This window comes from Myodes glareolus, chromosome 24, assembly GCF_982192425.1.
Source record: "Myodes glareolus chromosome 24, mMyoGla1.1, whole genome shotgun sequence".
Classification (NCBI taxonomy): Eukaryota; Metazoa; Chordata; class Mammalia; order Rodentia; family Cricetidae; genus Myodes; species Myodes glareolus.
Genome location: NC_142049.1, coordinates 26,502,541 through 26,517,113, shown reverse-complemented (window position 1 = coordinate 26,517,113; position 14,573 = coordinate 26,502,541). Strand labels below are relative to the sequence as shown.

General features: G+C 38.2%; 1 protein-coding gene across 3 annotated transcripts; it reads right to left on the bottom strand.

Moving 5' to 3' along the window:
• Positions 1-1,706: 1,706 nt before the first annotated feature.
• Positions 1,707-13,978, bottom strand: LOC146889909 (uncharacterized). Of its 3 annotated transcripts, none has more exons than XM_085682635.2 (5): positions 13,660-13,978; positions 11,799-11,931; positions 11,234-11,396; positions 3,763-3,791; positions 1,707-2,978 (listed from the first exon to the last, which is right to left on the bottom strand). In XM_085682635.2, exons 1-5 carry the CDS (start codon positions 13,705-13,707, stop codon positions 2,917-2,919), a joined length of 435 nt encoding a protein of 144 aa, XP_085538761.2. In that variant the 5' UTR covers positions 13,708-13,978; the 3' UTR covers positions 1,707-2,916. The 3 variants fall into 3 exon arrangements, 2 of the variants coding, with proteins under 2 accessions (XP_085538761.2, XP_085538763.2); XM_085682637.2 differs by having other exon boundaries at positions 11,799-11,917; XR_014999433.2 differs by lacking the exon at positions 11,234-11,396.
• Positions 13,979-14,573: the final 595 nt, after the last annotated feature.

Below are 14,573 nucleotides of genomic sequence, written 5' to 3'. Positions count from 1 at the left end.
ATTTGTTCCTACCTCAGTCATCTGACTGTTTCACTGTATACTTTGGATTCTGAGAATGGCCTCATTCCAGACTAGTATCTCATTACTTCTCAGGGAATATGTAGTTCTTATTGGTCCTTGTCTCCAAAGAGACTAGACTAAAATATTTTTACATGCCTCCCTATAGGTTGTAGGCTGTTCATTCTCTCTTTCAGGTGCTCACATGCCCAATGACGATGTCATCCTCCATAATCTGCTTGTTGAATATAAGAATTGCTCCTGAACGGTCACCATACCCCAGCGCTCAATGATCAATGTTCTGCTGCAAGTGACTGCCACTGTGAGCTGACCTCCTTTCTCCATCTTCACCAGCCTCCTACCTCTCTTCTCACCAGTCAGCAGAGTTTCAGAGACAGACCACTGATATAGGTGCTGTGGATTTTCCTCTCTGCCCTTTCAATCCATTGTGCCCATTTCCCTCAGAAAGATCATTCAGAACCCAAAATGTCATAGTCGATGGTTCTAAGAATTTTATAAAGCAATCTACAAATACAATGTGTGGAGATGATAAAGACAACTGAGATCTAAGGAATTACATGTAACTCTCTTTATTTCCAAATAACCTTGTGAACCAGACACAATGCTCCATTTGTATGAAGAAGAGGATCGTGATTCTCAAAAAACTTTAATCTGAATCAGGAATTTCTCCCTCTGAACTCTTTTGGCTTACATTTGGCTTTTATTCTTAAAATACTCAGGTATTGGACAAAAATCTTGTGATTCTTAACATACCTGTCATTTTTTAGGTAGAAATAGAGGATTTATTTGAGAATTCAATGAAATCTATAGACCCCCTCCATCTATAGATTAGAATTACACATATGACAGTAGCTCTTTCACAGTCCCATGGAAACTATGCTAAGATCTTCTGCCAAATGACCTAAAAAGATCCTTTCATTCAGGGAGAAATGGTGTTCGTTTCCTAAATCAGATTTATCAGTAAAGTTGGAGCTTCTGAAAAAAAATAATTTAAATCAAAAAAGGTATCAAGAATAACTTCTCTTCTTTATTTGTATTAATTTTTCATTTCATTGATGTCTTTAAGAACTGTCACTTAACTATCTGATCTGTTGTTAGACACATTCTATTCCTGCTTGCAAAAAAAAGGTGCCCTGCTAAAATGGCAGATGTCATTTTCTTAAGAGAGCCCTAGACATGTATTCCTGGTTCTGGAGTATGTCTTATAAACAGAGAAGGATGGGCAGAGCTGCTCATCCGTAGGAGTAAGGAGTCTGTTAATGGTTCTAAAGCATCTAGTGGGGATGAAAAAACACCATGATCTCTCACCTCCAGACTGACCCATATCCTGTAGTGCTGTGTAATCAGTCACAGCTTCAAGACCTCTAAAGTAAAGAGGTCTCCAAAACCCATACTTTCCATAAGTGAGCTTGCAACAGCAAACTTGTACAAATAGTGTTTTTCTCCTCTACTCCTAAAAGGTGTCATGGTGCATGAATTCATGTCCAGATAGAACTGTATACAAAACTCAGAGTATTATGTATAAACTTAGTGGCAGAAATAACGAGGGCTAAACATTATTTCTGAATTAGCCAAGAGCAGTAGGGAATCTCTAGAAAGAAAGTTACATTGGCGATGATTAGCCAACCTGGGATGTGTACAGTTGTTACTTTTCCAAATAACGTGGAAAAAATTTCACTACACATAAATTTGAAGCATAGGCCTGTATTTTATTGATCGAGGTGACCATATATATAATACAGACATTTCACTTAGTTTTACATCTATTATTAGGCTTCTACCACATGTCAAATACTTAAGCACATATAAGGGGTTACAATAAAAGTGATTGTCTTAATAGAATTGGCTCTTGAGGAAGGTTGTTTCCTAATTTTCTGATAAATCGCCACCCTGACATCCAAAGGAGCTATACCAGCTTGCATTCCCACCAGCAATGCAGAAGTGTTCCCTTTTCCCCACAACCTCGCCAGCATAAGTTGTCATCAGTGTTTTTGATATTGGCCATTCTTACAGGTGTAAGATGGAATCTCAGAGTTGTTTTGATTTGTTTTGATTCTCTGATGACAAAGGATGTTGAACATTTCCTTAAGTGTTTTTTAGCCATTTTAGATTTCTCTGTTGAGAGTTTTCTGTTTAGGTCTATACTCCATTTTTTTTAACTTGGATTATGTGTTCTTTTGATGACCAAATTCTTGAGTTCTTTGTATCTTTTGTAGATCAGACCTCTGTCTAATGTGGGGCTAGTGAATATTTTTTCCCATTCTGTAGGCTGTCATTTTGTCTTGCTTTACAAAAGCTTTTCAGTTTCAGGAGGTCCCATTTATTAATTGTGTCTCCCAGTGTCTGTGCTACTGGGGTTATATTTAGGAAGTAGTCTCCGGTGCCAATGCATTCACGTGTATTTCCCACTTTCTGTTCTATAAGGTTCAGTGTGGCTGGCTTTATGTTCAGGTCTTTGATTCATTTCAACATGAGTTTTGTGCATGGTGATAGGTATGGGTCTATTTTCATTCTTCTACATGCTGATATCCAGTTATACCAGCACCATTTGTTAAATATGCTTTATTTTTTTCCATTTGATATTTTTTGCTTCTTTTTCAAAAATCAGGTGTTCAGAGGTGTGTAGATTAATATCCGAGCCTTCTATTCCGGTCCATTGGTCCTCCTGTCTGTTCTTATGCCAAACCAGGCTGTTTTTAGTACTGTAGCGCTGTAGTAGAGTTTGAAGTCAGGGGTTGTGATGACTCCAGAAGTTCTTTTATTGTACAGGATTGTTTTGGCTATCCTGGGTTTTTTGCTTTTTCATATAAAGTTGAGTACCATTCTTCCTCAAACCCAGTAATACCACTTTGGGGTATATATCCAGAGGATACTCAATTGTGCCACAAGGACATATGGTCAATTATGTTCATAACAGCATTGTTTGTCATAGCCAGAACCTGGAAACACTCTAAATGACCCTTGATGAAAGAATGAATAAGGAAAATGAGGTACATTTACATGATGGAGTACCACACAGTAGAAAAAATAAAGACATTTTGAAATTTGCAGGAAAATGAATGGAGCTAGAAAACATTATTTTGAGCGAAGTAATCCAGACACAGAAAGACAATTATCACATGTACTTACTCATAGGTGGTTTTTAAAAATAAAGCAAAGAAAACCAGCCTACAAATCACAATCCCAGAGAACTTAAACAACGATGAGAACACTAAGAGAGACTTACATAGATCTAATTTACATGGGAAGTAGAAAAAGACAAGATCTCCTGAATAAATTTGGAGCATGGGGACCTTGGGGGAAGCTTGAAGGTGGGAGGGGAGAGGCAAGGAAGGGAGCAAATAAAAATGTAGAGCTCAATAAAAGTCAATAAAACATACAGAATTGGCCATACTTTCACAGTCTTGTTTACTACAATATTCACAATTAAAGAAAAAAAACTGGTCATCTTCAACTAACTGATATATAAAAAAAATCAGTCATCTCAGTTTTTAACTCTAGAGTTTTAGTATCTATTCAACTTCATTGATGGTCTAACCCTTTATGAGTTATAGAATTAGAGTCAGACCACCACTTAACTAAAAAAGAGATAAATTCCTGCTATTTGTGGCAGCAACCAGAGAAGGAATTTTGTCTTCTTTTCTTACCTAACTGATACCAAAAGCAATTAAATATCAGTTTTAATTTCATTATTGAAATAAAATATGTGGTTTCAAAAGTTTTAAGAGTAGAAGAAATTCTTACCTGATTGAGCTAACATTCTAGATGCAAAGCTGTGGGGAAAAGGAAAAATTGAGTGGTTTATGGAAATCAGAAATACTAATAGTACATGAATAACTTTTGCATGAATAAAATAAGTCTCTCTGGATGTCCTACCATTTTCTTGCCCATGCTATTATCTTTGTTATAAGATAAGGTATAGTCTGTAAAAGTTAGCTGCAGACTAGTAGGGTGCTGTTACTTTAGTGATCAGGAGAGGAGGCGGTCCACATTGTCTCTGGAGATGTTATACCTTCATTCTTGCCATTGGGCCATTTCCTAGGCATTAATACCAGCACCCTTTTGGTTTATTTATGACCTGAATATGGCTCTGGCTGAGGAAGAATCTGTATTTTAATTATTGTGTGCTTAATAGCTGTATGCCTCATGAGTCCATTACCAACTAGGACAAGCATCATTGAGGTGCTAAGGCGTAAAAGGTGACAAGTTCTGAGTATTAATATTCAATTAGAGAGGGGTGGAAGGAAACTTGGGGTGCCAGTAGCTAGTGACAAATTTTACATTGAGCACAGAGCTCCCATCACTCTGATGTCTCCATCAATGCATATGTTGACTTCAGGAGGTCCATAATGCCATACTGCATCATTCTTAGGATTTATTACAATTAGTCTGATTTTAGACCAGTTGATCTTACAGTGTGTGTTCACTTTCTTTTCCACCAAGGAATATTTTCTAGGTAGTGTTTTTCAAGGTACAAATTTAGTTAGTACTTTCAGTTTCAGTTAGGTAAGAAACGAAGATTAAAAAAAAAAAATTCTTTCTCTGGACAGTTGCTGTCACAAACTGCAGCAATTTACTTTTGCTTCAGTAAAGTGATGATCTGCCTGTAATTCTATAACTAATATAGGGTTGGACCATCAATGAGGCTGAACAGATATGAAAATTTTAGTGTGAAAGTTGGCTAATGAAGAGTATATTCACAAGGACTCAGGGTGTTCCCATGAAGATTTCTTATTAACTGGGATGGGAAAATAGACACCTTCACAGTGGAATAACAGAAATCTAATGATCAGAATCAAAGCACCATATTCCCCCTGCTTCCGTTCTCTGAGAAAGACACAGAAATGAATACATGAAATTCCAGCCATGGTACTTTAATCAAATACAAAAGAAATACTCAGACAACTCCAAAGAGTGTGAGCTTTTATTATTTAAGACTTCTGCCAAGTGTCAATACCATTAAAGTGGGTGGGGGGACTAAAATAACAAAATAAAGAACAGGTTTGCTGAAAGAATAATTAAATAAAATACTTGTTTTCAAATCAAAGTTAAGTTGAAAGGGGGAAAAAGTAACTTGAAATTCCTAAAAGATAAAAACTTGGAACTGGACACTGTGTTAGATATCCCTATCATATTGCATTCTAACACATTTTGTAACTGTTTGTGAACATTGTATTCAATCTACTCTTAGAACATTTGTTGGTGAACATGGTTCTGGTGCTAAAGATCATGTTTAGAGCCTTGTTCATGCAGTCCCACTAGGCTACACATTCTGCTCCTACTCCTTATATGTTAGGATATTTAATATATAAAAATTACTCAGGAGTCTTCATCTCATGTGAAGTTCTATAATATAGTAATAGGTTCTATATAGCAAGAAAATTTCTGAATTCTGTCCCTTGTTCCTGGGAGGCAAATTCTAAACCCATGGCATTTCCTAAGTGATGAGAGATTTCCTAAATGATGAGATAATAATAATCCTTATTATTCATATTTGACTTCTTGGATCACATTTAATACCTTATGCTGGTGAAATCATTTAAGATGACAGATAGTTTTTAAAAAGGCTATCTATGTTATTCAATGATTGAGTTTTAGAGCCTTTGATATCATTCTAACCTTTTGGCAGAGAAGGTCATATAAGAAAGACTTCAATCAGTCATAGCTTAATCAAGTTCCAGTGGAAACCTGTGGATCTTGAAGCACAGGTGAGTCTCCCAGAATGGCAATACTCAGCATGTTACATATTAATGTGGGAAGGTTGTATGACTGTAAACCATTGCACTTCTGCATTTCCCTGCATGCATATTATTGTGAGTGGGTCCAATGTATGTCGTTTTCTTATACTAAAGCTGTAACCCTAGCAAACATGTTCCTGAGTTCTGAGAGTCAATCCAGAAGATGAAGCCCCAGTAGCTAGTGGTAACGGCAGCTGATCAGTAGGAAAAGTCACCCAATAACACCTCCATGTGTCACAGTTGCTGGCTGTCAGGGCAGTAGGACAATTGATTCTGTCTTTAACTTCTGAAGTTTGGTCCAATTTCAGTTCATTGGTCTCTGTAGTTATTGTTGATTTATTGTGTTAATTTTAAAAAAATAAAATTTAATGTTTATTTTTTTTTAAATTTTAAAACTCCCATAAACTTTAAGAAGAAAGAAATACAACCCTAAGACAGTGTTTAGTAGACTAGCCATGTGTCTCTTTGAGCATATCTTATCAAAAACTGTGAGTTATCTCTTTAGGTGAAGGAATCAATTGTCAAATTCAGATTTCTTTAAAAGCTAGTTGGGATTGAGAAAAAAAAGGGATTCACTTTAAACTCAATTTAGTTTATGGATTTAAATGCTAAGACTGAGTAGCAAGCGCTAAATATAGGTCATTTCCAGTTTGGGTATAGAAAGACTTCGCCTAGAACAACTGGAAGAAAATTAATATTAAATATTTTTAAATGAACTGTAAATATTATTCTTGAGAATAATAAATTGCAATAAATAAATCAATTATGTTGATATCTACCCAAAAGCATTTAAAAACCTACACCTGACACATAGAAGATTATCAATAAATAGTAATTGTGATTCTATTCACATTTTTTTCATAAATGTATTTATTTTAAGAGAATGGCAAAGTCCCAACTAGGCATCTCTCATCACTAAATGAAACCTCCACTGCCATCAATAAGGTACATGTAATTGAGTTTCTGGGCAAAAGGGCCCCTTGGAAACACCCAAACAGTCCAGGCTATTGACAAAGCTATTGGTTACGCCCCACAAACTGACAGTAAATCCCCATTGCTGAACACAAGACTTATATAGGTATTGAACACAGAAAAGTCAAGCTGGTGCCTCCCTAGAGCCTCCAGAACTACTGAAAACTGTTCACAGTACTTGATGGTCCTCTGCACATGACCAGAAGAGAAAGGTGAATGCAAATCTGCAATTCAATCTGCAGTGGTGATCTGACTGCACGATGTGCTGGTATAATAGTGGCACAAAAGCTATAGAAGTAACCACCCACTATCTGATGCGACTTAAGGCCCAGTTCATGAGAAGGTATCCATACCTGACAAAGCTCCAGCGGCCAAAACTCTGAGTATAAGGAGGCTAGTAATCTAAGGGAAAACCAAATACTACTGTTTTACTAAAGAACATAGCAATAAAATGACTCCTAAGAACACTCTGCCACATTCAGAAAGCGTTGTTTATCTCAGCCATCATCAGAGAAGCTTCCTCATACAGCAGGTAGGAATATAGGCAGAGACCCACAGCTGCACAATATGCAGAGAATGAGATTCCTTGGCACATTCAATCCTGAATGAGATGTCTTCATCGAATCCCTTTCCTCAGAGCTCAGGGAACTTTGCAGCAAAGGAAGCAGAAAGATTATAAGAGCCAATAGGAATGGAAGACAGCAAGGAAACAAGCCTTCTAGATACAGCAGGACAGACTCACCTATGAACTTAAACTGTGGCAGAATGCACAGGGCCTGCACAGGTTTACACCAGAAAGGATAACAATTCTGAGTGGGGAAGTAGACACAAGCTCCATCCCTAACTCATAAACTATTGACAATTGATAACCACTGGCAAAGAAAAAATTAGTTTTCTCCAAGGGAGTTTCACTGGGTATAGGAAACACAGTTAGGGGCAAACCCTATATCCAGCAGTAGCTTATCAACACAAACAACTCGATGGTACTTTGGAAAGAGATTTTTGTCTCAAAATGATCTGTCTAGGTAGTTTTTAACCTTACATAAAGCTCTCTTGCTTACATACTATGATTTCCAATTTTATGTCTTATGAGATTTCTCTCTGTGTGTGAGTGTGTGTGTGTGTGTGTGTGTGTGTGTGTGTGTGTGTGTGTGAGTATGTGTGTGTGTGAGAGAGAGAGAGACAGACAGACAGACAGAGACAGAGAAAGACAGAGAGAGACAGAAAGAGACAGAAAGAGAGTGTGTACATGTGTGCATGTGTGTGTGTTTCTTGTGCCTTTCTTTGACTCTTTGTTTTTTTCTTCTGCTTATCTGTTTTATCCTAGTCTAGTTTTATTTGTTTGTTTATTTTTAGCTCTCTGTTTATTAAGAGAGAAAAAAGTGTGTAGTTTTGAGTGGGATGGATAAAGGAGAGGCTGGGACAATGTGGGATGGAAACAGTGACCAGAATGCAATGTATGGGAAAATATATTTTCATAATGATTAAACTATCAAATTCAAAAAAATAATTATTGTAACAAATACTAGTTTAAGTAAAAACATAAGGGACTTTATGGAATGATAGTGTTCAAAACTACTTCCAGTGGTACACCATTCTTTGTTTTAAGTCTGAAATACATTTCAGCAGCATATTGTGAATTTCGGGTAAAATAAATGAAATCCCAAGGACACAAGTTGTAAGTACTAACAACTTCACTCCACCCCATGTTACTTCTAAACTTTGAGAGAAAGAAAAAGAAGGAAGAAACGAAAGAAGAGAGCAAGAAAAGGGGAAAGATTTTATTCTTTCAAAACAAAAGTAAAGTTCTACAATAACAACTACATCAAAATTGGGTTCTTATTTCCTTTTTCCTTCTACGATGCCATGGACCAACTGTTCATGAGCATCCCCTCTTCTACTACTTAGTGAGTTTATCCTTTCTTGTGTCTTCATTTTCTACATCCACATTGTATGTAAATGGACCCTAAACAGATTTTATAAAATCTTGTCTGTGTTGCCTTTGACTTCTAGTGTAGTGCCATATTGTGTTTCAAAATACATATTAATTTAATTGCGTCAACTTTTACAAGCCCTGATAATCTTCTTCCACTTCTCGACACAATATAGCTACTACACATTCTGTTCCACATCACTGAATTGCTATGTGGCTGCCTTTTGAGTATTTCAGTGAACAAAACCAATTCTTTCATCTGTTCACTGTGTCAGACATGTTTCCGACAAGCTGAATCTATCCCCACCTATAAGAAGATAACTCTAATACATCTGAATACTTCAGCTAGACGTTTTAATTATATTGTATATCTCAGCAGGGCAACATATTCTGAAGTTGTACTAAAGTGTTTACCCTGAAATAGACTGTATATTAAATTAAACTACAAGATAAAACACCTTTAGCTGATACATCTGCCAAGGAAGTGGCTAATTACTTATCAAATACCGAAAGTATTCTGAATTATTTCCCTCTTATGTTTTTATATAATCTGGTGCATCCAGTCCACAGATGTAAGCAGTTTCTATTAAAGAATACACTCTCAAGTGTTGCATCTGTAACTAGCGATATTCATACTATATTAGATCAAGTCTATGGATGAGCAAACTAACCGAAAATGATTTGTTTTAAAACACCAAGACAGAAAATGTAGCAGTCTTATGATGTGAGCTTTGATGAAAACACTATCAGGCCATAGAATCCTCCCCCACCCACATTTCTCTGCTGCTATGGAAAAGCACATTGGCGCAGCAGTGAAAGCCCAAGATTCCTAAAGTTAGTCTAGAGTCTCACCCACTTATTATCTAGAACCTCAGGTAGATCACTGGCAAATTCTGAAATCTAGCTTCCTGGTAGAGCAAAACACCCTGTCAACAGAGTACTCCAACTGTGACCCATCACACTGGATCAGACCCTGAGGGTTTTCAAATGGCCTGAGATCGACTCCAATCTTAAAAGGTAGGAAGAATTTAGATGAACAAATCAAGTGCAAGCATTGTGTCTGAAAGAAATAATAGAGAAGGCTCAGAACATAATGAACGGTGGACTGCCGGACTCAGTTCAGGCTCTAAGGAAAAGTCCTGGGGTATGAGATCAGAAAGATACATTTAAAGGACACTGACGATATAGAAGTGTTAATTATTATCTGGCTATTATTTTCTTGTAGAATCTCCCAATGTGACCCATGCTATCTTCACTCTCAAGACCACTTGTCTCAGACTCCCAGATGTGTAGCATCAGGCCCAGGCTTGATTTGCATTTTGGGAGCCACCATCCGAGTTTCCATTCAAGCTTTACATTTGTTACTAAGGTTTTAATATCACCATGCAATATATTCAGTTCATCTTCCATATAGTGATTAACACATGTTATATATAGTGATTAATCAATATTTGAGAGGAAACATGTCCGTACAAAATGTGCATCACCTTTCTCCTTGTAATTAGTTCCCAAACGACTCAGTATAGCAACCATGTATGCTGTATCTATACTTTATTTCACACAGTGACTAATGTAGGGGTGATTTGCAAAATATAGAAGAGGCTATGAATAAGTTCTTTGCAAACACTTATATTTCTGTATGACTTGAGCATTTATCCATTTTTGTATTTGGGAGACCCTGGAGGCATCCCTTATGAATACCCACAGACTACTATATGTTAAAACACATCTCAGTTGTAGGGGGTAGATATGATATGTAATGGGAAGAAAACAAGAGAAGTGGGCATAGTAAAAATTTAAAACATTTCAATAATGTGGTTTGGCAAGCATTACAACAAGCAAAATACAAATTGGAAAAATGGGATATTCTGAACCTTGTGGTACTTACTACTTAATGGAACATTGGCTGAAAACAGTCAAATAAATATTTCATTTCATCCAGCATCACTTAAAAAGTAGGTAAGACACAGGCCCTTCTGAGACAATTGCTGTGGCAGTATGGGGTAAGCATAATGGGCTTCAAGCTGCATAAAGTTTAAGCTAATATTCCTGGGATGAGACAGTTACCTCGTCCTCTTCCCTGAAAAAGTGCCTTATATGATTCCCATAGGCAAAATAATCTCAGTGGGTTCTGAAAACCAGTGTAAATAAGTGCAAGTTCGCTTTAAAGCTCCAGCTCCATATTAAAGCCAAATCAACACCCTTTACTAATGGAGATGTTCAGAAAAGATAAAACAGCTCAAAGCCCTGCGCTGGGTTTGTGCTGCTATTTCATGTCAAGGCAATTACAGTGATAGTATTAGGAAGATCAGGGTGGGAGCGGTGTTGTCATATGGGGAAGGGAAAGCAAGCCTTTAAGCAATCATGTAGAGCATGCAGAACATCTTAAAGCTGGGGAAGGAACAAAGCTCCGCGCTGTCGGAATATTGATCTGCTCCAGAAGGTGCGGGGAGCTGCACTGTGGTGATTGCCTTCCCCGCTGGGTTTAGAGAGGCCTGAAAGAATACAGTATTGATCTGGCCTCACTCCTGAGACGCAACTTACAGATAAGCCCTGACTGGAGGCCACCAACCTGGAGAGCAAACTGTTGCAAAGAAGCCTCGTTTGCCACACATCCAACATCAGAGCTAATGCCAGGGGGAATGATGAGAACAGACTTCCAGCTCGACTCAGAGGGGCTGGCTCTCTCCCTCCACTCCCAGGTAAATTACAGGTGTTTCGGAACACTTGGGAGGCTGTATTTTATCAAAAAGAGAAGATGTGTACTAGTGAAATTTTATTCGTTTACTTGAAGCCATTCAGGCCTCATTTGCTTTGTATATTTCTCCCTCAAAGAATATTATTATTTATTTGTTTGTGAATAAGGATGTTAGAATATGCAGAAGTCCCATTAAACCTAGGCACATTCAAAGACATCAGGGCATGGAGAATGTGTGTGTGTGTGTGTGTGTGTGTGTGTGTGTGTGTAGGGTAGTAGGGTAAGTGTGTGTGTGTGTAGGGTAAGTGTGTGTAGGTTTATAATACAGATATATGTGTGATTTGTACACACATGTATGCACTGGCATACCTAAGGACAGATATTTAGAGGCTGGAGGATGACGTTGAATATTGAAACAGGTTTGCTCACTGAAACTCACCATTTCCGCTGGTCAGTGAGCTCCAGGAATCCAGCATCTCTGCCTCAAAACATGGGGTTACAGGTCCTCTTGTTTGCGTAGTAGGTACTGCTCCCCATTCACTCAGCCATCTCCTCATCCTAAAAGGGAAGTTCTCAAGGACAAACACAAGGAACATGACCTCAGACATTTAGGACAATAACCTTTGACCAGGGCTATTAAAAATGAGAGTTGTGTGTCACACAAAATGAGATGTGTGCATCTTAGTGGGACTAATAATGTCTGGTTCACAGTGTCTGGGTTCAACATACAAGCAGCAAAGCCACTCAGAAAATGATAGGTTTTCATAGCTAAAGAGATGCCATCAGGAAGTGAGGAATCTTTACCATCTACTATCCAGCTAATAAAAGTCTCTGAATTGGGGCTGCAGGGATGGTTTGTGATTAAGAGGCACTACCATTTCTCCTGAGGATCAGTGTTTCTAGCACACACACCAAGTGCCTCAAGGCCATCTGTAACTCCAGCCTCTACCCTCCAAGGCACCTGCACACAGGAGCACATACCCACATAGGCTTACACACTTAAACACATAGATAAACTACGTCTTTAAAATGAAATAAACCAATGTTATAAGTATTTTTTCCAGAAAAAAAAAGGAAGCCTTTGATATTTTTCCTTCCAGAGCTCTGGGTACAAGTCATGTATCCAGCTGTCTTCACATGTGATCCAACTTTATTTCCAACATGGAAAAAAAAATCCTCCCCCCAAAGTTCCCCTTTCCCATGTCACTCTGCTGCTTGTTCATGGTTTCCTGATGGAAATGACTGTAACCACAGAGTGTCGCATGGTTTCGACATCTAGCCACAAGTTAAAAAGAGCCAGATGTAACGAAGAAGGTGGAAAACTAGGTTCTTAGTGTGAAGTTTAAACTCCAAAAGGAAAAACAAAACAAAAACAACAACAAAACGTTTGGAGTTGGATTTTAGAGCATGGTGACTTTTTGTGCCGTGATAAAGATATCTCATTTGCAAAGAAAAGTTTCAAGCTTCCCTATTACTCCTCTGAGAACCCAATAATTCTGCCATCATTCTAGCATTCCTGGGAATGGCAATATGACCTTGTTCATTTTATTTGTGGTTGAAATGCAGCCTTGGGCTGGGAGAGATGTCTCAGCAGGTAAAGATGCTTGTGGGCAAAATGTATCAAGAGATTGATCCCTGGGACCCATGTGGTAAAAGGAGAGGAGCAGAACTGATGCCTTCACATTGTCCTCTCACCTCCACATATGTGTTGTGGCATGTCCACACATACATACACACACATACACACACACACACACACACACACACACACACACACACACACACATAGACTCTCACACACATGAGACAGACAGAGAGAATGAGAGAGAGAGACCCAGACACAAAGAGAAAAGGGAGAGAAAAACTACACTTACACACTAATAAACCAATATAGTACTCTAAAAAAATAACCTCAAATAAATGCAGTGTATTCCTAGGTTCCACGTAGCAAGAAATCATGAGTCAAGTGTAAAAAACAATATTGCAGCTGTGCTGCTATTCATTCATCTACAAATCATTCCAGTTTAATTCATTGTAGCTGTGATATCATAGTTCCATCCATTTCTAATTCTTACTGCATAAACAGAAACCTCCATCTGACTATGGAACCACAGTTTTGTACGCATGAGTTCAAAATTGTCCATATAGACCACGTTCCAGGTAATCCTCTCTGAAGTAGGCAAAAAAGTAGAGCAAAGTTTCCACACCACTTGCCAGCCTCACGGACTGTGGATTTCCTCTAACAATAGCATCTTATTGTTATCAAAGTGCTTTTCTCTCTTGCATTGTCTGTGCATTACCTGTTTCTCCTGTGGTCCAGGGCCCCGGAGGTGGGTGTGCATATTCATCCCTGCTACACTTGATCTACCGCTGTTTGACCACTGACCGACTTTTCCCAAGCAAGTGGAGAATCCCCAGGAGAGCTCACAAACTGGACAAAGAGGCTGCAGAGGTAGCTTGATTTCACCACAGCCATTTCATCTTTCCTAGCAGAAATCCCTGGGGCTGGCCCGGGAGTATATAAACTTGCTTTCACTCACAAAGCTCAAATAAAAGGCTTCTCTTTCAAAATTTAACCCATCTCTCAGAAACAGGCCGAGGAAATGTGGCCTGCAATTATGTGACCTGAAATGCAAGATATTGGATCCTTCACCCAAGGTTAATTGTTAACCTTTTAAAACTTTCATGGAGGTGTATTTGGAATCGTGGCACAATTGTGAGATCCAATAAAAATAATAGTGTATGTATATTTTCCACAAGAAAAAGTTTACTTAAATGTTGTTTATTTCTGTTATAAACATAACTTCAGCTATCCTTGCACCTCTTGTGTAACAGTAGGCAAAGGTCATTAAGATCCTTGATTTTCTAAGATTTGTCCATAGTTGTGACGCGATAGGAGCTGCCTTCCCTTCAAAAGGACATGATTGTCAAAAATAGCATTTTGTGACAGAGATTACGAACCTTAAAAGCTAGAAATGTAGACCAACTTAAAAGTCCTTCAATGTAAAACAGGGAGCAAAGGCCTCATAAACAGAAATCCTGCGCAGCAAGCACGCAGCCTACCCACACTCTGTGTTTGTGGGCACAATAATTACCCATGTGGTAAGAGTGTCAGTGTCCTTTGTGACATATTTCAGCATGGCTTTCTCTCTGCCTTCCCTGGTTTTGCTTTCTAAGAGAAGTCAAGGTGAAAGGCTTAATGCCTCTGAAGCTG

Coding starts and splice junctions, on each gene's coding strand:
- LOC146889909 (XM_085682635.2), bottom strand. CDS start 13,707: ATGAATATGCACACCCACCTCCGGGGCCCTGGACCACAGGAGAAACAG. Junction 11,397..11,798: donor CTCACTGACCAGCGGAAATG/GTGAGTTTCAGT, acceptor GATAAAATACAG/CCTCCCAAGTGTTCCGAAAC. Junction 3,792..11,233: donor TGCAACAGTTTGCTCTCCAG/GTTGGTGGCCTC, acceptor TTTTCCCCACAG/CTTTGCATCTAGAATGTTAG.